This window comes from Spinacia oleracea, chromosome 3, assembly GCF_020520425.1.
Source record: "Spinacia oleracea cultivar Varoflay chromosome 3, BTI_SOV_V1, whole genome shotgun sequence".
NCBI lineage: Eukaryota > Viridiplantae > Streptophyta > Magnoliopsida > Caryophyllales > Amaranthaceae > Spinacia > Spinacia oleracea.
In genome coordinates this window covers 3382075-3405263 of record NC_079489.1, presented here as the reverse complement: position 1 = coordinate 3405263, position 23189 = coordinate 3382075, and the positions used below count along the sequence as shown (strand labels likewise).

The 23189-nt window shown below is 36.6% G+C and overlaps 2 protein-coding genes across 2 annotated transcripts; both read right to left on the bottom strand.

Moving 5' to 3' along the window:
• Positions 1–100: 100 nt before the first annotated feature.
• Positions 101–11153, bottom strand: LOC110784101 (nuclear pore complex protein NUP93A-like). The gene is made up of 15 exons (XM_021988512.2): positions 10534–11153; positions 10333–10424; positions 9025–9091; positions 8687–8746; positions 8303–8392; positions 7089–7358; positions 6045–6140; positions 5810–5944; positions 5550–5603; positions 5363–5446; positions 4919–5005; positions 3947–4846; positions 3412–3593; positions 1054–1348; positions 101–720 (listed from the first exon to the last, which is right to left on the bottom strand). The coding sequence occupies exons 1-15, from the start codon at positions 10633–10635 to the stop codon at positions 643–645; spliced, it is 2592 nt and encodes an 863-aa protein (XP_021844204.1). The 5' UTR covers positions 10636–11153; the 3' UTR covers positions 101–642.
• A 927-nt stretch (positions 11154–12080) lies between these two features.
• LOC110784181 (uncharacterized) lies at positions 12081–21600 on the bottom strand. The gene is made up of 12 exons (XM_021988617.2): positions 21171–21600; positions 20986–21075; positions 19335–19489; positions 18806–18967; positions 18292–18453; positions 17576–17805; positions 17303–17411; positions 16903–17072; positions 16341–16508; positions 14582–14660; positions 13098–14126; positions 12081–12723 (listed from the first exon to the last, which is right to left on the bottom strand). The coding sequence occupies exons 1-12, from the start codon at positions 21251–21253 to the stop codon at positions 12590–12592; spliced, it is 2571 nt and encodes an 856-aa protein (XP_021844309.2). The 5' UTR covers positions 21254–21600; the 3' UTR covers positions 12081–12589.
• Between the last annotated feature and the right edge of the window lie 1589 nt (positions 21601–23189).

The following is a 23189-nucleotide window of genomic DNA, read 5'->3' as shown; positions in this document are numbered from 1 at the left end:
GCTGGTACGTATCCAAATGTCCGACTCGACTAATAATTTACCAAGGATAGACTAGAAATCCAAGATGATAATCAAAAGTTAGAACTTCAAAACCCCAGTATGGCAAAAAGAGAAACATTTTTATATAACCCGAAATGGCATCCATGGATTCACATACCCTAAATAGCAGAATATTGGCTTAAAAAAACAGAAACTTAATCAGCTAAGAATAACCATTTTTCCGTACAACAAATTATATTCTATTGCTAAATAGTCTTCTAGTTGTCTGTTAACATTTTCAAACTGCTACTGTAGCCAAAGTTAATAAGTTACTCATGAAAGGACAAAGATGTAAGCTAAAACTAACACACACATACAACACAAACACTAAAACTTCTCTCTTTCCGCAAGAAAAAGATAATTTTCTGCCCAAAACACGCTAATTTTTGGGTTGGGCCAGGCCAGCAGGCCGGGCTCATGTTTGATCAGCTCTAACTGATTACAAGGAAAACACCAAAACTTTTCTCTTGCCGCAAGTAAAACTCTATATTAATATTTGCATTCGGGAAGGAAAAATGAAATTCTTGCTTCATATTTGTACAAAATGTGCAAGAGGAATGGTGACTGGAAGTAAGCATGCCAACCTTTCCCTTATGCTTTACTTCAAAGGCTTCTTGCAACCTTGTCAAACAAATCACCAGGCCAGTTTCGATGTAGATTGTTCGCTAGGAAATTTGCAATCTGCAAAAGTGGAAAATTCATATCATATCTGACAAGCAATTTCATCATATCTACCATATATAGCAATCCGCACATCTCATTAGTCATTAGTACTGTAACCTAGCCAAATAAGACTAGCTCCCACTACAGATGGCTGTGGTCCGGGCTGGCCCGAGGCCCAACACGGCCCAGAATAGCCCAGCCAACAGCCGGTGGGCTTGGGCCGGGCCTGAGCCCTGTTTTGAACTTTTCGACCAGGCCCGAGGCAATATGGGTCTGGCGTGGGCCCAGCCCAAAGCCCAACCTGACTCACGGCCATCTTTGGTTCCCACTAGTGTATAAGCATTTAAATACCTTTGTTCTTAAAGCACGGAGAGATCCATCAGTATCTGTCACATTGTCTAAACAACTTAAGGCAACTCTTAGAAGGTCAGGGACACAAGCCTGGACATAAGGAGATAAATTCTGGAATGAATCCATGCTGAACCCTGTTGTTGCACGTGGATCCAGTGGTAGAAAAGGAAGCTTAGAAATCTCCCGTAATGCATCCAAATGGCGGCCTTGTCGTGCATGCTCTTGAATTGACAGTGTCGCCTCAAGCTGTCTTAAGACAGTTTCTTGTTCTATGACATGCTCTCTATCTTTCACACTGCACAAAAAACATTCAAACTAGTATTCAGCACAGAAAATATGAATCCAGCTATACGGCCCGGCCCAACCCGAACCCAGGATTAATTTTTTACAACCCGACCCGACCGACCTGTTTGACATGTCTAATAGCACATAATATCCATTATGGCTTTTGCTATAGAAACTCTACAAGCGCAAAACAGTACTCATAATACCAGGAAAGTAGGAAACAGAAGGTGGATGATGATACTCTCGAGACTCAAGCCAAAAGCTAATTCAAGTAAAATCAAACGTTCATACAAATACTGCACTCCAAAGTCCACACTAAGACAGGTAGACTGCATCATTTAATACTATTTAGCTGTAAAATGATTGTATTTAGTTGAAGAGGGAGAAACCGTGAAACACAAAGTCTTTATATGTGACTTGCCAGCCATCACTTGATTGTGTGACATGTTCACACTAGTATTCGCCATTCTACCTTTTGTTTGGCTGTTTTTATTCTGACATGCCTCTCAACTTCCATCACTTAAATTGGCTTCTACTTTTTTCTCAAGCAAAAAATTGAAGGATTGTGGGTTTTCGATTTCGGCAATTGAATGGTGCTCTTCGGTTGTTAACGAATTCAGAAAAGAAACAAGAGTTCTTGACTCTGGTTTATAGGAGAGATAATGGGTGGGAGGGTGCAGGGAACAGCGTAGGGGATTATGAGGTTAATTAATTTGTGTATGGACTATCAATTTGTTGAGAAATCTGTTGTAATTGTTGGTTTTGATCTTTTTTATACAATTTTTCTGGAAAACATGAAGCTTCAAGGTGTGGAAACTGATGTGGGATTGAAGAAATAGCATGGGTACCTTTTATTTTTTATATTTCTAGTTGAATTCGGGTTTAACAGTTAGTTATCTGGAGTACTAGGAGTATTACGCTTGAGCATGACTGACTAAATTCAATAGCTCTTCAAAAAAATTGGTCAAACTCCAAATGAGTGTGAACACGTCACGCAATCAAGTTAAAGGACACTAGATAAAAGGTAATACTTCCTCCGTTCTCTTTTAATTGCAACGTTTTGACTTTAGCACTATTCAATTACTCCATTTTGACCTTCTTTTACTAATATACTCCGTCCATTTTCCTTAAGTTCTACTCACTTTCCATTTTGAGATATTTTCCTAAGTCCTACTCACTTTTAGTTTATTCCATTTATATAACCTTTTTATTAATGTATTATCATCTTCAACTCCACTTTGTCACTTTGTGGGACCCAATCATGTAAAAGTACCCACTTGGTGGCCGCAATTTTCAGTTTTTCTTGGTTTATGATGCTACAGCAACAGGGAAACAAAGGTAGTATAAAAGAAATGTTATTATGTAAGAAGTTACTGAATTAGTTTCAATGTATATTTTCAAGGAAAAATTGATATTAACAGCCTCAACGATGCCTCGTCTTCTTTAAACAGTCCCAGCTTTCAATTAACTAGGAATGATACCAACTATAATAGGTATCTTCCCAAATTGGTCCCCAGGAGCAAAATTACAGTTTTTTCATATATACATTACTTAACTGCCATGAGTAATATCCAACAAATGTTGTCCTGAGCAAATTTTAGTGGATCTAACCCTGCTGCTACAGTATAGATTAATGTATGCACAATGCAGAACCCAGTAAGATCCTAAGCTAACAACAAAGCAACAGAACAAAGAATCTGTATATAAAATCCTAATTTTTACTTTTGCTGAAGTTTAGCTAGTATTTGGCATTACGTTTCCCTTTCTGCCTTTTTGGAGCGTCTACTCCCTCTGTCCCTTTAGATTGACCCATATTCCTTTTTGGGGTGTCCGTTTGAAATTGCTCCATACCTTATGGTAAGTTTTCCTACTTGTTCTCTCTCTATCTTTCTCCTCATGGACCCATTTTATCAACCCGTTACACCCTATTTTTAATAAAGTAAATTTTGACTAATGGAGCAATAAAAAAGGAACGGAGGGAGTATGAGATAAAGCTAATGAAACAAGAATGCAGCTGAATGGAAATTTTAGAAAATTTTGCGATTACTCATAATAAAAAGAAAAAAGAAATACCTGATCTCAGGATAATATTTGCACATCTCTAATATCTCATTGCCAGAATGGATGAGCGCAGCTGTCCGACTATCACCATCCAGTTTGCCACGTGATAGTGAGCAGATTGCTTCAGATAGGCACTTATTAATTGTATCTAAAGCCATTCCAAATGCACCGACTCTCTTCTGAATTTCTACAGACTGATATTCAATATGTAAAGGGCATTAGGAAAGTGATGATGGTCGAATTTGTGACTACAGCAAGGAAACACGAGGTAAAATATTATACTTTTCACCCCAAAGGAGTGGCAACACAGTATCAACTCCTTATATTAAGGATCTAATATGACTATCCAAGAAGTTCTTTTTTAAGTAAATCTAACATGACCATCTTAACATGGGCATTTTTGGAAACCAAGTGAGAAACTATTGCAGTACTACTAGTATTAGGGAGCTGACAATCTTTTCTTAGGCATTATTAAAAAATATGTATTTTCATAGAAGAGTACTAATTAGCTAGAAAGAAATAATGAACCAGAGAATTCGAGTATTACTTTGTCATACAAACCAGTTTCTTGACACTGCCGAGCTGCTTCAAGCAGAAATTGTTGCCTCGAACCAGCATCAGTAAAAAATCGTCTTAGTTCAGCTTCTTCTCCAGCTCCCCTAGGTCCGAGTAAGAGATAGATTCCATTATCACGTAACAACAACTCTGTAAGAAGCTGCTTCAGCATCAAGCTCCTCTGTCTTTGCTGATCTAAACTACCTCTTCCTACCCACGACATCTGGCCACCTCCAACTGCAGCAGCCGCTTGTGCAAAATATTCCAGTGCCATTGATAGATTCCCAATTCTTAAGTACGCAGAGCCATATTGTCTAATCATGCTAGATACTTCAGCAAAAGCATCCATCAATCCTATCTTCTGTCCTGCAGCAGCACCTTCTGAAAAAACCCCGTGATCTGCAAATGTAATTGCTATATGAACTGCATCAATGTTAAACCCTTCACCCATTTCCTTCGACAAGTAGATGACAGCTGGTAACAACTGAATGCTTAAAAGCAAAACATATGGGTACATGAGAGGGTCCTTTCCACTCTTGGTGTAATATGATGGTTCAAACTTATTAAGGTACGTCTGTAGATCATCTAAGGTGTAAGGCACAGATCCCTCATTCAGTGCAGAGGATGAGGCTCCATGAGAATTCTCACGTATGGCACACAACTGAAACCATAGAAAGTCCTCTATGGTGTTGAAAAGATTTGGTAACTCTCTAAGCAGGCGGTCAATCTGCTTGCGAGATCCAGAAACCATGGCATAAAGTAACAGTTTCTTTCTGTCATAAACTGCTCGAGCCCCACGATCACCCATTCTGAACATTTTCTCACATTCTTCAGAAGCAGCGGCAGCAGTATTTGCAGATACCACCCCTCCAGTAGATATCCATTCTGAAAGCTGCCAACAGATTATGAAACATCATCTTAAAGCTACAATCCCACAAAGATGCAGAAGATGAACAACTAATACCTGAGGAGAAAATTGAAGAGAAACACGAGATGACTGAGCTACACTCTTCGCTTCATCGTAATACCCACTTCTCAAACAGAAATATATCTGAAATAACCATATGAGAAGATTCAGACTTTTAAAGGGGGTAACAGCCATCTCATAACTGGGTCTTCTATAAGTTTAAGTGACGATCATCAAATATGAAATTAAACCAAGTTGAGAAACAAAATTCAGAACTTGATCCTGATTTGACAAGAACTAATCAACTAATACCAGGTTTCAAAAGTATGTTGATACTGATAGATAAATTAGGAAAGTGTAGGGGTTCAAATTGTCAGAAATGCTTCCGTCCTTGTCATTTCACCAAAGTAGTAGCGACAGTTTGCATAAAACAAAAGCAGGAAGGACATGCTTGAAACTATATAGCAGAAAATAGTGCTGATTAAACAGAAAATCCAGGACCTGTTGCCAAGTTGTATCCAAAGGAGGTTGCCTCCTGGCATCAGCTGCATCAAAATCTAGAACTCCATGATCTCGTAAACGGATCTGCAAACAACAAGCCATTGATGAATACAATGTCCCAAAATAAACAATAGGATTTCATGGGACAATCAAGTTAATCCACTGATATGCAATAGTTCCAACTAACCCGAAGAAAGGCATGTATTCTTTGTAGGTTACCAACTGAGCCCCCAAGTGCAGCCTGGTAACAAGACCAAAATATGTCAATGCGACAAACCCATGTCAGATATAAGATGCAAGCACACATATGCAAAGGCTGGACGATTCCTGTTTGACAAAGTGAGAGATCCATATGCAAATGCAAGCAAGAAAGAACCAGGGACCATATTGCCCAAGCAATAGGTTTGAGAAACACTTGAACGGAAAAATCTGAAGGTAGGCCATAACCTGTACAGGATGATTTTGTATAGTTTCAATTACATGCTTTGTATGTCCCCACTCCAGATGCCGCCTTGCACCATTCACCAATAACATTTTTCTAGAAATATTTTGCTGAATGTTAATATCCTCACCCACCAATGTCTGCAAGGGACCAATTCGTCAAAGTTAAAGCAAGGATGATCAATAAAGTAGTGAGTTCTTGTTAAGTCATCAAGATTAATCATACAATCTCGTAACTAACCTGCACAAGGTGCCATATTTTCTGCATGCCGACTGATTTTCCCCCATAGGCCTCATAAGCCAAACTTTCAAAAGCAACCTTAAAAGCTGTAGCAGGCTTCAAACGAAAAAAATAGCGAGAAAAGATAGTTAATAATGCTCCAGTAGATTTGGAAATCACGTGTTATTTAGAAGCTTATTTTCACACTAATTTAAAAGAAATGACTAATTTTTCAAACATCCTCATATAGTAATTTAGAAGCTTATTTTGGGACGGAGGGAGTATATTGAAAACCCGAGATTGCCGGCACAAATCAGTTAAATGAGCTGGAGTAAGTTAACTATCTGTTAGAAATCTTAACACAAATCGATCTGTTTAGTTGAACAAGTAGAGTTGAATTGGCCTGATTACTTACAAGGGAGACATTCAAACACTTGTTTTGTGTTGTGTTGTCAAGCTTGTCACAGAGTGCTGTTTATAAGAATATAAGCTTAACAGTCAACACTCTTTAAATACCCACATATGTTGTTACAGAAACAATTCCCTCAAGTAACTATGTTCAATTATGCTAAAAGAATGATTGAATCACAAAGTAATGGGGAAAAGAGAGGAGGTCCTTAAAGCATAAATGAATGATATATATGTATAGGAACAGAGAAGTGATTGTGACAGACCCTATCCTCTATAAGTCGTCATGCTAAACCCGAAATCATGTTGGTGAATTGGGTTGTCTTGTTTAGTCTCTTCTCAGAGGGAAGGGGGAAATTTGACTAATATTTTAGAGATTTATGGGGAAAACAAATAATTAGTTCGTATATCCCTATTATAAATGTTATTTATTGAATTTTGACGTCCAATGTCCAACAGAAATCCTACCATCACAAATTCTCTAGTACTCTTTCTAAGCTTTATCCAGTGTGTTTTCAGTAGGTGGTCAGTCATGCACTATCACAAGAGCTAAGCAGGTACACTCATGTCAATAAAATAAGAATAAAACACAGACAGATAAAGACATTAAGAAAATGCAGTAAAATATGAATGGTTTTTACAAATCCACATTCTTACTTTGAAAGATGAAGCACGCTCCCTTGAGCTGTTGAGGCTCTTCACGGCTTCAGCATATACTGAAGCCTTTTTTTCCTCAATGGGCTTATTATTATGAGGGATAATCTCCATATTGGAGGGACCACTGAGGGCAAGAGGCGTAGAAGCTACTGATACAATTTGACCTGAACGAGTAATTGCATTACTTGCTTCACCAGTATTTGAACGTGGTAAGGTTGAAATACGGCTCAAGCCTTGAAGAAAATCCCTTTTCTCCTTTTGCCAATCATCCTGCAGAAAATCAAACATACAAACTTTAATGTTCAACTCCAGTAATTAGATAACCTCTTTTTCTCCTCCAGGTAACTACTTCGATGAAATCCTGGAAGCATAGTAACAATAATCAAATAAATTAAGATTTTGAAATCGAGAAAGCCATAATAGCCTATGATCAGAGAAAGAGAACAATGACATAAGGAAAAATGTGTACATGAGAAAATTTCTACCTATTGAGGAAATCAAACAACTTACAAACCCAGATTAGGATACAATTTAAAACCAACTGACAATAGAACTAAACCATGAGGCTTGTAAAAGAGCCATCTACAATCCTTTATCTAATTATCTCAAGACTCCTCCTCACATGTGATAGCACCTTGGGGTTGGACATCTACTAAAAATCAAATCCTTCTCTAACTGCAATGAATGGTAAAAATACAAGCCAGATTCAAAATTTGAGAATGACACAATAACCCCTACTCCTAGCTAACTGACTATCAATTTACGGCATGAATCACAAGAGTTACACAACACAGAAAGATGAAACCTGTATGCAGCATAAAACTTCACGAAGGAACAATTATATTTTACTCATAGTTGTGCAGGCTAGGTGAGCATGGAAAAAAGAAATAACAAAGACAACAATCCACTTATTTTCTCAATAGAAGATTAAGTAAGCATATATAATCAAACAAATAATCAACTTATAAATGGCATACTTCAGATAATTTTAAGTATTAACACAATATTCCACACAGAAGACTTAGTGATCTAATGATTTTTATCACAATAACAAATGCTTGATAATATAATGTACTATGGGAGACTAGGGTAATTTTTTTGAGATATTGGGATAAAGCACATAATACTAAAAAAAAACAAGGAGAAGCGGCTGCAACAATAATTTTGTAAAAACAAGAAAGCACAAATCAGCACAACCTGCTTGGAACACTAACCTCCAAAACCTTCATCATATAATCATTAAAATTTCTCAGATTATCTTTCTGAGCTTCCTGGATGGCTGAGACCATTGCCATCTCATGTACCTGCAAAAAGCAAAATGTAAAGAACAAAATAATACAAACAACTCGTGCTAGGAAGTATACAGATATGCACAAAGTTTGAACAGTCAGTTTCTTACATAAAATAAACGGTAGGCAGAAATCCATATTTTTATTTAATTTCAAGCTATCTAACAGTAAATAAAGAAAAGGACGGAACATAAACCTATTCCTGGATTTTATCTTGAAATGTTAGTCTTAGAACATGAGCAGCCATTAACTTTTAAATATTCATAAGCAACAACAGCCATGCTTTCAATAACTGTAAAAGGAAAGTACCTGTTGGAGGAATTCTTCAACAGTAGTTGCTTCAGCTGGGAAAACATCCTCGTATGTGGTCTTCCGGACAAAGAAAGTAAAATGAGTCAAGCCATTCCATAATACATAAAATGAAAAGAAAAGGAAAACGGGAGTGCAAGGGATTAAAGTGAAACTTCCAGATTATTTTGACAAGTACAGCAAGTTCAATTTGCACCAATTGAAGAAAATAATAATGGGAATAGTAAGCTTCAGGACAGCTTAACGAGCCTAATATATCAACACACTATGCCCATTGAAAAAGGTCTTAGAGGCGAGGAAAGTTCCCCGTACATTGAAAACAATCCAATAGCATTTACCTTCAGTTCAAAAGACTTCAAATCCCTGGCAAGTTGCTCTGCATTAATCCCCTCACGAGCCAACAGCCTATTAACAGGCAGCAAATAGCCGAATAAGGTTCACAGCAATAGCCAATAAGCATAAAAATGGAATGTGAAAAACACGGATAACTAAGTGGCAGCATAACACCTTTTAACTCAGTTAAGGAGTTTAACCCCTGCCCCTTCTGAAATACACTATTCCCCAAGACCAAATTATCTTACATCTAATATGTGATCTGGTATCTGGTAGAGCGAAAGCCGAAAGGTCAAATTTCTCTTTTATAATCATACTATCATGATAACAGAATTATTATATGTTGAGTACAACAACAACCAAGCCTTAGTCCCTAAATTATTGGGGCCGGCCAACTCCCCATCCTTTTGGATAATAGATCCTAGGTACGAAAGAAATATGAACCTTCTACAATCCTCCAGTCTAAGGTGATCGTCCTCGCCTCTTTGCTTATTTCACGCTAAACTTGCACTCCCAATATTTTGTCTTACTTCTGCTCAACTTAAAGCCATAAGATTCCAAAGTATGTATCCATAATTCTAACTTACTTTCAATAACATCTTTCCTTTTGTCTCGTTGATCAACACAACATCATTTGCAAACAACATGCAGCATAGTATACTGTCTTGAATTGAACTCGCGAAATCGTCCATTATTATATACTAATTCCGTTAACTAAAATATTACCCAATCAACGAATTTAAACCTCCCGCCCACCCCCAAGTACCATCATTATAGCTCCCAAAGAAAATGGTAAAACAAAATCCATCATCTTCCTCTTTATCCCTCCAAAAACTCCACAAAAATGCATCCCCTTCATTAACCTTGTTCCATTGCAACCTTTCCACTTCCCTTAAGAGTTAAGACAAGCATACAGCCTTGAGGAAATTAGTAATCGGTTTGGAATTAAATCCCAGGAAATGCAAATAAGAAAAAATCTACCTCCTAGTAGAGAAAGGTGGGAATCAACGAATCAACGATGATCAATATAAATGGAGACAAACACACTACCGTTCCTAAAAGTTATTACCTTGGTCATCGTGCAAATCTTCATATTTTCCGTCCTCTATCCCCACAACCCACAACCCCCCCCCCCCCCCCCCCAACAAATTAAAAACTACAGAATTCCAGAGATATACCGCATATGGCTGCATTACTAGCATATAGAATAAATATACCAATCAAATATTGATTATAACACAAATTGAAAACATTAAGCATAATGTGATTTCAATTCAGAAAAACTGGGCCATAAAATGAAAAAACAAGGGTACCTGGTAGCAGCAATAGACTGAGAAGGAGCTTCATTTCTTAGGGTTTTAGCCTTGAGCTTCTTCGACAAGGCTTCCAATTGATCCAAATTCCTCTAAAAGCGTCAATCCAAATAATAATTGTTTAGAATATATAATTCACCCTAAATCAAAAACTGTAGAAAAAGCTTGAAAAGTCGACGATGAAACTGAAGAGAGATAAACCTGGAGAGGAGGAAACTGTGCTGAAGGAGCGGCTTGTTCGAGAAGCTTGGTAGAGGAGTGAAGAAGGTCTGTCCAACCGCTCATGTCTGCATCGTTCGCCATGGTTGTTTCTCTCTCTAACTCAGGTTCAGTGTGTAGTGCGAGCAGAGGATTCTTCTCTATTCGTTTCTTCCTTCTTCTTCTTTTTTTCTTTTTTTTTTTTCTTTCTTTTTTTTTTCTATTTCACAATTTTCTGCATTTTCGTTTTACTTTTTCGATTCTTCGTTGTTTTTGGATTTCTTTTTCGTAAGAGGGGCAAAGCCGCAAAGGGCTAGGTGATGTGGGCTTGGTTTAATGGCCTACAAATTAATTCATCGAGGACCCGTATCCAAATTTTACCTGTTTTCTTCCCCGAAAGGCTGAAACAAGGTGTTCGCCTGTTCGGATCTTAACTGGTTTTAATCTCATGCGATACACGTGTTTTTTCATTTATATTTAGATTTAAGCCGGTACAAAGAAAGGACAATTAATGGTTGCTTAGCCGTCTGTTAAAATGTTAACTAGCTTTTGAGGTCATTCATAGAACGGACAATTATATAGTGGTTGTTAAACCCTCTTTAAAATTTTATTATTAATTAAAATAATTAAAGTTTGAAAACAGTTGATAATGATATGATTAATGACTAATTGACCGGAATATGGACTACGATAGTAATTGACAACAATAACTAAACTTCTAGATAGTAATTGACAACTTTTAACAAGTTAGGTAGTAATTGCAAAGTTAATAAATACCTAGATAGTAATTTGCAATTTTTCCAAATATAATTATGTACGTAGTAGGTTGTTAGTGATCATTTCGATTGTCAATTTAAACATGTTTAGTTGCATTTCTATTTCATGTATATGTACTCAGCTTTGTTGATTCGTGCTTTCTTGATGTCTTGGTCATAGCATGTGTCTTAGTGTACGACTAGGCTAAATTGTGAAACATTTTAATGATTTTAAACCAAAAAGAAGTGTCGAATCCATACACATGTCCGAGTGTCAAGGATCCAACACGTATACTTGAGGTTAAAATGAAGAGTCAGAGTTACATGACTCTTCACACTCTTGTAAAAGCCATTGTAAAGGCTGCTCTTTTCATCAACAGCAATAGAGAAGGCAAAAAAGAAGTGACTATTGGCTCATCAAAAAAAAAACCTATTCACTGCAAATACCCCCACACATTGTAGCACACTCTCACTGCCATGCACATCAATACAATTTACATGTATTGTGCAGTTCGAACTCGATCTTCAAAGTAAGCTTTGTTTCATTCAAAACAGATACAGAAACAAGAGATAAGAGTTATCACTTTTTCTAAATTATCTACATTATCGCTAAGTATGAATTAGAGTTACGTTGTTTAATGATAATTTAGTAAATTAATACTTATATTTGATTGCGATCGTTTGTATATGGTCAATATATACTTTAAGAGATACTTCATGGTTTTACATTAATTGTTACTATATATTATACAAAAAATGAATAAAAACCCTATTCATTGCAAATATACCCACACATTGTAGCACACTCCACTGCAGTGCACATCAATACAATTTACAAGTATTGTGCAGTTCGAACTTGATCTTCGAAGTAAGCATTGTTTCATTCAAAACAGATACAAAAACAAGAGATAGACCAGAACAAAAAACAAAGACCAAAGGATTTGCCTATACAAATTAACAAAAGTGAACAACAATGTTCATTGAGAACATATGCTTTGGGGTTTATGTACGATAGACCTGCTATGGACATCAAGGGGTTACTAACGCTAATATTTGACCTAAAGCCTTACCTTTTCTCCTACCCTTTTTTTTTTTGCTCTTCACACTGCATTTTCTTTACAGACAACAAGATTTTACTTTGTTATACTAAGTTTAAATGGATCCATTTTTTCCCTTTTCCCTCTACATTTTCTTACTCCAACAAAAAGCATGGACTTTTTTACTGATCTGTAACGACATTCTGTTCTACACTATACCCAATTTCTACAAGAACTATTGCTTAATGCTTATGTACCAATGAAAGTTTACCAGAAACGGTTGCTGAGTGCTTGACTGTAAGCCCTTTGCTCTGCTGCTTCAAGATTCCTTTGTGCCAGCATCCTTTGTATGTGGAGGTAATGGTTAATTGCAGACTTGACTCTCTCGTTAGCAAGAAAACCTACAAAGAGAAATGGAATTAAAAACTTAGATGTACGACCGAGGCCCGACCCGGCACGAAAAAATCCCGGCCCGGCACGAGCACGAAGTCGTGGGACATGGGCCGGGCCTAGGCCGTATTATTTTGGAAAAAGCACGGCAATGCACGCTAAATTTAGTAAGGCTTAGGCACGACGGCCCGACCCGGTAGCACGTGGCATGGGCCGGACCTGGGCCCTGCTTTGAACTTTTCAGCCCGGCACGATGCAGAGTGGGCTTATCTTGGGCCCGGTCCGTTTAGGCCCACATACTTGACCCAAAGCCCGGCCCGGGCCACGGTCATCTTTATGTACAAAGTAGAAACAGGTGAAGGAGAATCAGTGTGTTTCGAATTACCTCTCTTTCCCATATCCATGGTTGATTTTACATTTGTCTGATAATTGAGAGGAATACTTCTTAACACGTTAGGCTCCGAATCGCAACACGGGGTCTGAAGAAACTGATGATAGTTTGAGGGATCAGTTGAAAGAATTTTGTCAAGTTCAGGGCAATAGTCATCATCAGCATGTGACATTCTTGGTTGGGGGAAATTCTGAATTGGTTCATAATTTTGTGTCTGGTGTCCAAAGGTAGGTGGGATGAAAGCGTATGGATTATAATGATTGTAACGGTTCAATGGATAATGAAATGTGGGTGGGGCATTGACATGAGATTCATGGAACCATGGGTCAGGCAAGTTGAAATTTTGCTGAACATTTTCTGACCCTGACTTCTGAGATTCATGGAACCATGGGTCAGGAAAGCTCAAATTTTGCTGAACATTTTCTGATCCTGTTTTCTGAGATTCATGGAACCATGGGTCAGGAAAGCTCAAATTTTGCTGAACATTTTCTGATCCTGTTTTCTGAGATTCATGGAACCATGGGTCAGGAAAGCTCAAATTTTGCTGAACATTTTCTGACCGTGTTTTCCGAGATTCATGGAACCATGGGTCAGGAGATGGGTCAGGAGAAGGAGAAACTCTTCCACCTCTCGTAGTGATTTTGGGAGGATTTGGCTCTTCTTGTTTGAAGATGTAGATGTCATCAATAGCAATCAAACTATCCTCATCAGGTAGATTGAGTTCCAAACTTAAATCAGCATTATCAGTTACTTTATCCAACTCGTACGACTCTTGAATGCTCCCAGAATCATAACTGATGTCATCGGGATAGGAATTGTTTGGCTCGATATGGTCAGAGCCGAGGCAATCCAAAACATCAGCCTCTATTTTCTTGCTACATGGAGCTTTCTGACTATAAGTTGATGCCTCCTCTGGTTTTCTTTGACCTGAATGATTCTCCTTCGTTGACTTTCTAGTAGGTGCTCCCCAAACTTTCCACCCATCTTTCTCAGCCCCCGGTGAGACGTTACAATTAGCTTCATCTGGAAAACAAGAAATTGTTGAAATTATAGTGGCTTCATTTAGGCTCCGTTTGTTAGGGTGTAAAACGTTTTCATGGAAAACGATTTTCCCCTTTTCAATCATTTTACGTTGTTTGGTTTGACAAAGGATGAAAAACAATTTTCCATAACTCCCTCAAAGGTGGAAAAATCTTTTCCATTTGAAAGTGAGGGAAACCACTTTTTCTCCTTACCTCCCTCTCCCTTCTTCCCCTCAATCCTCACCATCTTCTCTCAGTTTCTTTTAAGGAACCAAACAAAAGGAAAACTAGTTTGTAATTGTGTTTTTCCTTGAAAAATGTTTTCCATGGAAAATCATTTTGCACTGAAAACGTTTTACACCAAACCAAACGGAGCCTTAATAGGAAATAAAATATAAGAACCACCAAGAAGCCAAGGGGAAGGTGTATGACAGAGAGATTAGAGTTATAACATACCATTTTCTGGAAACCAGTGTATAAATTTTGATTTAGTTCTGTAGCTGTTTCTGCCATCATCCACCAGGACATCATGTTTCTGTCAGAGTCGAAAAAGGATTAGAGTCGATGAAATAAGTACTCTTCTTACTAATTATATTGGCATGATTTAAGCTCTTGACTGATTTCAATAAAATTTAACAATACTACACAAACCAATCTTAGTAACAAAGGAAATAGAAAGGTAATACTGCCAACATACTAGCACTGAGCTAATGGAATAAGTATCTAGCTGATCCAACATACAACACTTGCATTTAGGCCTCTTAGAACAATGTCTTAGCATAATAAGCTACTGGGATAAAGATGTGGAAAATTTAAAATGTGAGTGTTAAGTCCCGTTTACTGATTATTTCGATATTAATTGTCATTCTCATGAAAAATCTTACCAAAATCTCCATATAGAAAAACTGTTACGTACAGCAAAAAAACGTATTTGTAAAGTGTTTCAGCAGATACCTGTAGCCACAGCTAAACTAAAACTTTCCTCTTAACACTTCCTATCTAATATGCGTTTGATAAATTGCAACATTTGCAACACAACAAAATCAAGATATGCAGTTACTTAACTTTTTCTATAAATAAGAACTATTAATGTCAAATTTGGCACTACTAATCTATTAGTAAGTTTAAGAAAACAGATAGATTTGGGTCGTCAAAGTGGAATTACATGATGTTATGGGTAAGTCCTACGACAAAGTATGTAGATTTTTAATTCATCAATATAATGGAGAGTAGGTATGATACTGGGATAAGAAATTATAAATTTATTGCTACATTTTAAGTCTTCTAAGCAGGAAAAAAAATCATATAAGGAGCAGGAAATAAACAGGTTTGCAATGCGCAAAACAAGCACCACTAGAAAGATCAGATAAAACTGGTTTCTGTTTGCGAATAGAGATCCCCATAATCAAATACCAATTTACATGATATCAAAATATACTGAAATTAAGTTCATATAGGCTCATAAATATATGAATTATCCAAAATCAGACACCACCATAGAGCTATGGAATTCATAACTAAGGCACGAAGGTCATAAGGACGACCTATGCTAAAAAGTCATACTTTCTCCAACACAAAGTAGAAATGACCAAGCACATAACTTCAAGGGAAACACATGGAAACTCAAATTGCAAGTAAGCCTTTCCTAATTGCTTGATCATACAATTGTTTATGTGGGACACTGTAGTACCTCCGTTTTGATATAATGGGACACCGTAGTTCTCTGGTTGACGTCCCGAAAAAACATGACACTTTCATATGTTCCAATTATTCAAGAACCTTGAAATTCTTCATGTCATAGGACTTACCCATTCTCATCATCAGTGGTCTTTAATTTTAGAAAAAAAGGTCGCTAAACATAGATCACTACATAAATTATGTGCTCGTTGCAATTTTGATCAACAACTTATCTGAATTCAACATTTGTACAAGTATGTGCCCAATACTAAAAAAAATTGTTTAAAATGATGCTAAAACAAATGTGGCCTTTTAATTGTGATGGATGGAGTAACTGGTCGCTAAATCTCACTTCAACTACCATATATGCTCTTTGTGAATTCATAAAGGCTTCCCTTGGATGTGATGGCAAGGTGAACATTTTTCATTTATGTATCTATCATTGCAAAAGTATCACATGAAGTCACTTCATTTGGGACTGCTCAAGTGAGCATATAGATATAATTCACCTTGATACTGAATTAATGACCAAACATACCTCGTCAAGAAAGTAAGCATCAATTTCCTCTGCTTCTTTTAAATTGATAAGGGCAGAGAACCGACCTCCCTCCAAAATTTGACCCTGCAACTCCTCTACATCAATCTCCAATCCAGAATCCATCTTAATCAACTGGCTCTTAGATGGCAACTGTTGCACCACTGGATCCTATGAACATTGTGTTCAACAGAAAGCCATATCTAAATTAGTACAGTACATATTTAGGGCATTTTATGCCAACTATTGTAATAAAGTATTTTCTATCACATACATATTTAGGACATTTAAATAATTAGTATTTTCTATCACAATACATATTTAGGACATTTAAATAATTAGTATTTTCTATCACATACGAGAAGCTTGCAAGTTATTAATCACCACTAGCAACAAATCTGTCCCTTATACAACTTGGTCATTAAGTTGCATGGTTCTGTCAGAGTATCAGCTACACTACTACAGTACTACGTACAACAATAGTAAGAAAACTAAATTTATGCACATTTTACAAAATGGAGAAAAGAACATAAAAAATTACAACATATAGCCTACTTCTACTTACCTGTGTCAGAAGGTGATGATCAGGAGATTCTTCTGTACGACACTCTTCGGAAGCCTCCCCATAACAGGGGTGTACTACTGATCCACAAATAGCAGGAGAGACAGGTGAGGGATTTTTCTGGCTGGTTATTTCTGGCACCGTTGGATGCTCATCGAGCACTAGACAAGTATCTGCATCAGAATTTTCTGTTTTATCAATTTGACTTGATTTTTGCCTTTCCTGAGTTACCCACAGTTGTTCATTACTCGTCAAGTAAAAAATAAACAAACAAAAAGTCATGAAGATAAAGAGTGGACCAGCAATCAGATACCATATTGGAGATACCCCTGTCAAATCATGGATAAACAAGATGCCCATACGATTGCAGATGACACTAAAGCATATGGTACAAAGAAATCACCTTTCCTCCAACTTCCCTCCATTGCCCTCTCCTTGCTTGAGCATTCAGCACAGACTGGTGTTTCATTGCTAGAGGTGTCATGATTTGGTAACCCTGAATGATTCATTGCCTGAATAAAGCACACACAATTATTATATTTCTGTAGCCACATTGTCACCACAGGCAAAGCTGCTATTGAGTGGAACAATATGAACACTTATTAAAGAATGACTGCTTCCCCTCATCCCTTCTACCCCTCTCCGCACATTAAGAGAAGCACAAAGAGAAGCAGACCTTATAAAAGGGGGGAGGACGATATGGTTCTTTCCACCTACTCAGTAGACAACTATCAGTTCCTGGAGGTTTTAAAATTGCCACTTCAGGTCCGGGTGAAAGTAGCTTTGATGCAGACCAGCTTCCTAGAACGCCACTTTGTTCAGAGTTTTGCACTGATCCCAAAATGGCAGTACTTTCAGGCTTTTGCCAGAAACGATTAGATTGATTGCTAAGGAATTTACCCTCATCTGTGTTATATCAAAGGATCAGCATCTTATTGTTTAGCTTTAACAAGTAATCACATAGAAAAGCAGTATTCAGAAAAGTTCAATGCAAATGCAATCAGTAGTGAACCAAAGAAACCTGTTTATTTTGTATCCTATTAAGATAAAAGAGAAAAATGTAGCTACAAGCAAGGCATTGGATTTAGGATGGTAGTTAGCCACCTCGATGTTATGAGTCTCCAATTAAGGCTGAGAATACATTCAAAATAAAGAAAAGAATCAAGATTAAATGAAATCCCAGAGTATGAGTCAGTTGCCTATTCGAATGTTCCAAATATTATTGTTGACCTTCCCACATAAATATATTAAACTCTTTATAGTTTTTCATGCTTCTTTTATTTACCAGATCTTAAAATTGGGAACACCATAAGTGAGACTGAGACAATTGTGGTTAAGCAGAAAGATTTAATCTGTGTGTGTGTAGTCGAGAGGAGGTAATAACATTCATACCAGTGGACTTGCTGTCTTTTGAGCTCCACTTACAACTGCCCCATTTTTCAGACGAATCCTGAGTAGAATCACTACATATCTTGCCAGTGACTGGTGACTGAAGAAGGGGTAGTTTCTGGTGCTCAAGTGCACTCTTGCAAATAAACCTGTTGATTTTGCATCCTATTAAGACAGAAGAGAGAAATGTAGCTACAAGTGAGACACTAGGTTGGCTACTTTGTTACCGCAACATGAACAGCATCCATATAAGGTTGAGAATCCATCTAAAACAAATAATTCAGTCAATATTGCAGGATTAAACGATATCCCAGACTTTATGATGCCAGTTATCCATTGGAATGTTTCAAAAATATGGCTGACATTCCCCTGGAAAAATATTTCAGCATTTTATATACTTTCATGCTATGTTTTGTTTTACAAATTGGGGCCACCATATGTGAAACAATTATTATTAAGAAAAATGATATACTCACTGTATGTCTGTATAGCAAAAAGTAAGAAATAACATCAATACCTGTGGACTTGCTGTCTTCTGAGCTCAATTTACAACTGCCCCATTTTTCAGATGAATCCCGACTAGAATCACTATATATCTTGCCAGTGAATGGTGACTCGAGAAGAGGAAATTTCTGGTTCTCAGGTGCGCTCTTGTAAAGAAACCTGTCGACTTTGCATCCTATTAAGATAGAAGAATGTCGCTGCAAGTGAGACACTAGGTTGGCTACTTAGCTACCTCAGTATGAACAGCATCCACATAAGGATGACATTTTATCTAAATCAAATAAGTCAATTAAGATTGGAGGATTAAACGTATCCCGGAGACTATGATATCAGTTCACTCAGTTGTCCATTGGAATGTTTCAAAAATATGGCTGACTTTTTCCCCTAGAAAAATATTTCAACTTTTGATACTTTTTCATGCTATCTTTTGTTTTTAAAATTGGGGGGTCACCATATGTGAAATTATTATTAACCAGAATGATAAACTCGCTGTGCGTGTATGTATATGTGTACAGAAAATAAGGAGGCAACAACATTGATACCTGTCGACTTGCTGTCTTCTGAGCTCAACTTACAACCACCCCATTTTTCAGATGAACTTCGACTAGAATCAACCAATGTCCTGCCAGTAAATGGTGACTCGTTACCCGGTAGTTTCTGGTGCTCGCATTCACTCTTGCAAGCATCATCCAGCTCACTGTTCCAAAGCAAATGGGATAAGGAATAGCTTTGCACTCAAACTTGTGAGAAAAAAAGTACACACAGGCACCTTATTTTGTATAAATCTTGATAAGGCATCTAATAAGATTCCTAGGGTTGCACAAGATATGAACGCAACAAGGCTGTTCTAGGCTCCTAGCTCCCAGCCACATTTTTAACACGTAGAATAAAAACATCAATGGGTCATGCATTGGAAATTAACTAGACCTGTTACAGAGGTTCGAATATATACAATCTCTACATCGCCTTTCAGGCAGACACATGTAAATTAAGAAATCAAAAAGTGATGGATTTGAAAAGCTGTTACTCCGTTTTTTCGATTTACCCAACCAAACATGGATATGACACTTGATACTTCATTTTGGACAAACTCATGCAAAATTATCAAATAAAAGGTTGTGTCTGACACTTGGATGCATAGTTACATACCCCTGTTGGAATGGACACATCTAGCCGAGTCATGGTGGAAAAATAGCTCGAAAGTTACAACTGAGCAAGTACATACAAACTCTAGACGAAGTATATGGCTTCCAGCCACGGTTATGAGACTTATGAGAGTTATGACACATAGAATAGGATATCAGCAAGATTTGCATTGGCAAAACTAACTGTACTGTAAATTTCGCGAGTAGACAAAAACTCTATACAGAACATATACACATCACAGAGTGGTTTTTATCAAGTTATCCCTCCGCTTCATAATAGTGATTACGCTTTCTAAAATTGGACGTTTCAAATTAATTGTTACACTTTACTTTATTCCATTAAAGGATATATAGCCAACCATATTTAATGCATTCACACTCTACTTTTTTCCACTCTACTTACAACGTTCTACTAAACCTATTTTTATATTCTCATTTTACTCGTAACTTTCCACTCAACCTACTTTTTTATTATACTTTTCTTACAATACTCCACTCAACCTAATTGTTTATCCTTCTTTTCTTATAACATTCCACTTTTCCTATGCTTTCTTTCTTACGTACCATCATTTTTTTGTTGTTGTGAAAAGCTAAAGTGTAACCATTAATATAATACCGATGGAGTAATTCTTATATAAGAGCTAAAACCTCCAAGTAGATGAAATCTAAACATACTAGTCTTGAAAATTATCATATAAAGGAAGATTTACCAATCTAGTAAGCCTTAATTCAAAACTAAACTTACCTACTCAACCAAAACCATCATAAAACTAGGCATAATCTAACAATAACCATTAAATCTGCACAGATACTAAAAATAATCACAACAAATAGACTGTAGTGTTGCAACAGATAACTCTATTTGATTAGCACAACGGTATGAGATGCGATTACCTAAATAAGCCACATTGCATCGAAAATAAAAGCTTTTGAAGTAATAATTGATAGTATTGCACTATATTGCAGCATTAATCGTCATAGAAATATTAGAGCAAAACAATTGCTTAAAAACAGGTCATAATTCAGTGTTAAAAAAAGCGAATTTCACCTGAGGATAGACCGATCAAATCCAGTAGGCAACGATTTCGGAACATTCACTTCAACGAGAGACAACAAGTAATCTCTTGTATACGAAATCCTGAAAAATCGTCAAAAGTTTGCTCACATTAACTTAATTAGTACTACAAATAACGAAATTCAGACAGAAACAAGAATTTGCAGAAATCATCTTACTTCCGGAATTCTCCAGAAACTTCAATCGGTTCGAAAGCTGCTGCTGAGGTCCGACATTCGCTGTCGCAAGACACGCAACTCATTCTTCGACAAATTCTCAAAAAAATCGTAAAATCAGAAGAAAAAATGCTAATCTGGTGAAGAATGCAGACGAAAACGAAGGAAGAAGACGATGATCAAACAGTTCTTAGAGGAAATTCACATAATTTTGAAGAGAATGTAGCGAATACGAGATGAAAAATGAGAGTATTTACATAGAGATGAAGGAAGAAGAGAGTGTAAGAGATTTATAGGGTTTTTGATTTGTTACAGAATTGCGCTTGTGAATTGTTTTGCCAAAATTGGCAATGAAACAGGGAGAGAGGAAGGAGAGAGAAAGTGAAGAAGTGTGTATTTCAGATTTTCAGTCAATGAGGTGAAATTTGTGGAAATGAACTAGACCTTGCGCGGACTTTTTATTCGTAACAAACGGACATATGGTAGCGTAAAAAAATGAAGTACGTAAATTACCGGACTAATATACCGTGGATGTCACTTACGGAGTTACGGTTATATTTGGCGAGTCTAGCAATATTAAATATTGAATAACGGTCAAGTAGCGGATAGTGATGAATATAACGGATAATGGTTAGATCAGATTTAAAGAAACGGATAACTAAGAGTATCTCAAATGGTTGTAGCTAGGGACTATCTTGGAATATATAAAAGTTTCAAGCTAATAGCTAGACTATTGGAGTGAAAATAAATTAGCTTGTTTAAGCTAATTTGCTTGACAGCTAGCTCCTAAAGTTGCCAATTAATTAATTGATAAATGTGATTAATTTAAATAACAAGCTAGTTGTTAGCCATTTGAGCACAAATTAGCTAGACAATTAAATAGCTTGAAATTTTATGTGGCATAACAAGCTAATTGTCAAATTAGCTTACTATTGGAGATACTATAATATTCCCTCCGTCCCAAAATAGTCATTATACTTATCTTTGCACAAAGTTTTAGGTGATGAGAGGTTGTTTGATAATCAATTTTTATTTTATTGAAATATTAGATGTGATAAGAGTTAGTGGGGTATTTTAGTGTGGGGACAAAAAAATTAGTGGGAAACAATAATATAATAATTATGGGGTCATTCCTAATTTAGAAGTGTAACAACTAATTTGAGACGGACGAAAAAGGAAAGTGTAACAACTAATCTGGGACGGACGGAGTATGAAATATGCTCTCTTGTAAACTTGTTTATAGTCAACATGTCAATTTTAGGCTTTTAACAATTGTTGACCTTTGCGATTTTAGATGGTAGATGGAAATCAAAAGGTTACATAGTGACAAGGCGCTACATCAACAATGACATGGAAGATGTGCTTTTTCTATATTGATACACAAAAATATTTTTGTTAGGGTTCGAACATGGAACCAACAAGAAATATAGTAGAAAGCTTATCATCTTAGCTATACTATTATTTATGCCTTTTAACTCTATTCAAATACATTTAAGTGGGATAGGATTAGTGTACGTGTATTTACACTATTTTTTCACATGGTTTATGTTATTAATTTTCTAATTTCACCACATAGTGATTGCAAGAAAATTTAATTTTGTTATCATTATTGAAAATGGTTTTGAATAATGACTGCATTTTTAGTTTGTCCATTTTCTACATATAATAGAACACGTTTTTTCATTAATTAGTCAACAGTTGTGTTAGCATATGTGGATCATAACATATACACAAAACATTTATTAGATATTGGACAATGGACATGATTTACAAATACTAATTAACAATCCAAAAAGGGAAAAATACTATTACTGAAAATTGATACGTACTACATACAATATATCACATCCAAATAAAATAAACGATCTCCGAATAGTTATTAAAAAAGGTCAAACTCGCATACGCAACACATGTAAACAATGTGTAAAAAAATCGTATATTATCCAACATTGTAATCGGAGCATCGCCCATAACACACACTAGTTACTCCGTATAATACTTCCTCTGTCCACAATTTATCTT

Coding starts and splice junctions, on each gene's coding strand:
- LOC110784101 (XM_021988512.2), bottom strand. CDS start 10,635: ATGGCGAACGATGCAGACATGAGCGGTTGGACAGACCTTCTTCACTCC. Junction 10,425..10,533: donor CACAGTTTCCTCCTCTCCAG/GTTTATCTCTCT, acceptor TGACGCTTTTAG/AGGAATTTGGATCAATTGGA. Junction 8,747..9,024: donor TGAAGTCTTTTGAACTGAAG/GTAAATGCTATT, acceptor TTTGTCCGGAAG/ACCACATACGAGGATGTTTT.
- LOC110784181 (XM_021988617.2), bottom strand. CDS start 21,253: ATGAGTTGCGTGTCTTGCGACAGCGAATGTCGGACCTCAGCAGCAGCT. Junction 18,968..19,334: donor AGAAGACAGCAAGTCGACAG/GTATCAATGTTG, acceptor CTATCTTAATAG/GATGCAAAGTCGACAGGTTT. Junction 17,412..17,575: donor GTCCTCCCCCCTTTTATAAG/GTCTGCTTCTCT, acceptor TGCTTTATTCAG/GCAATGAATCATTCAGGGTT.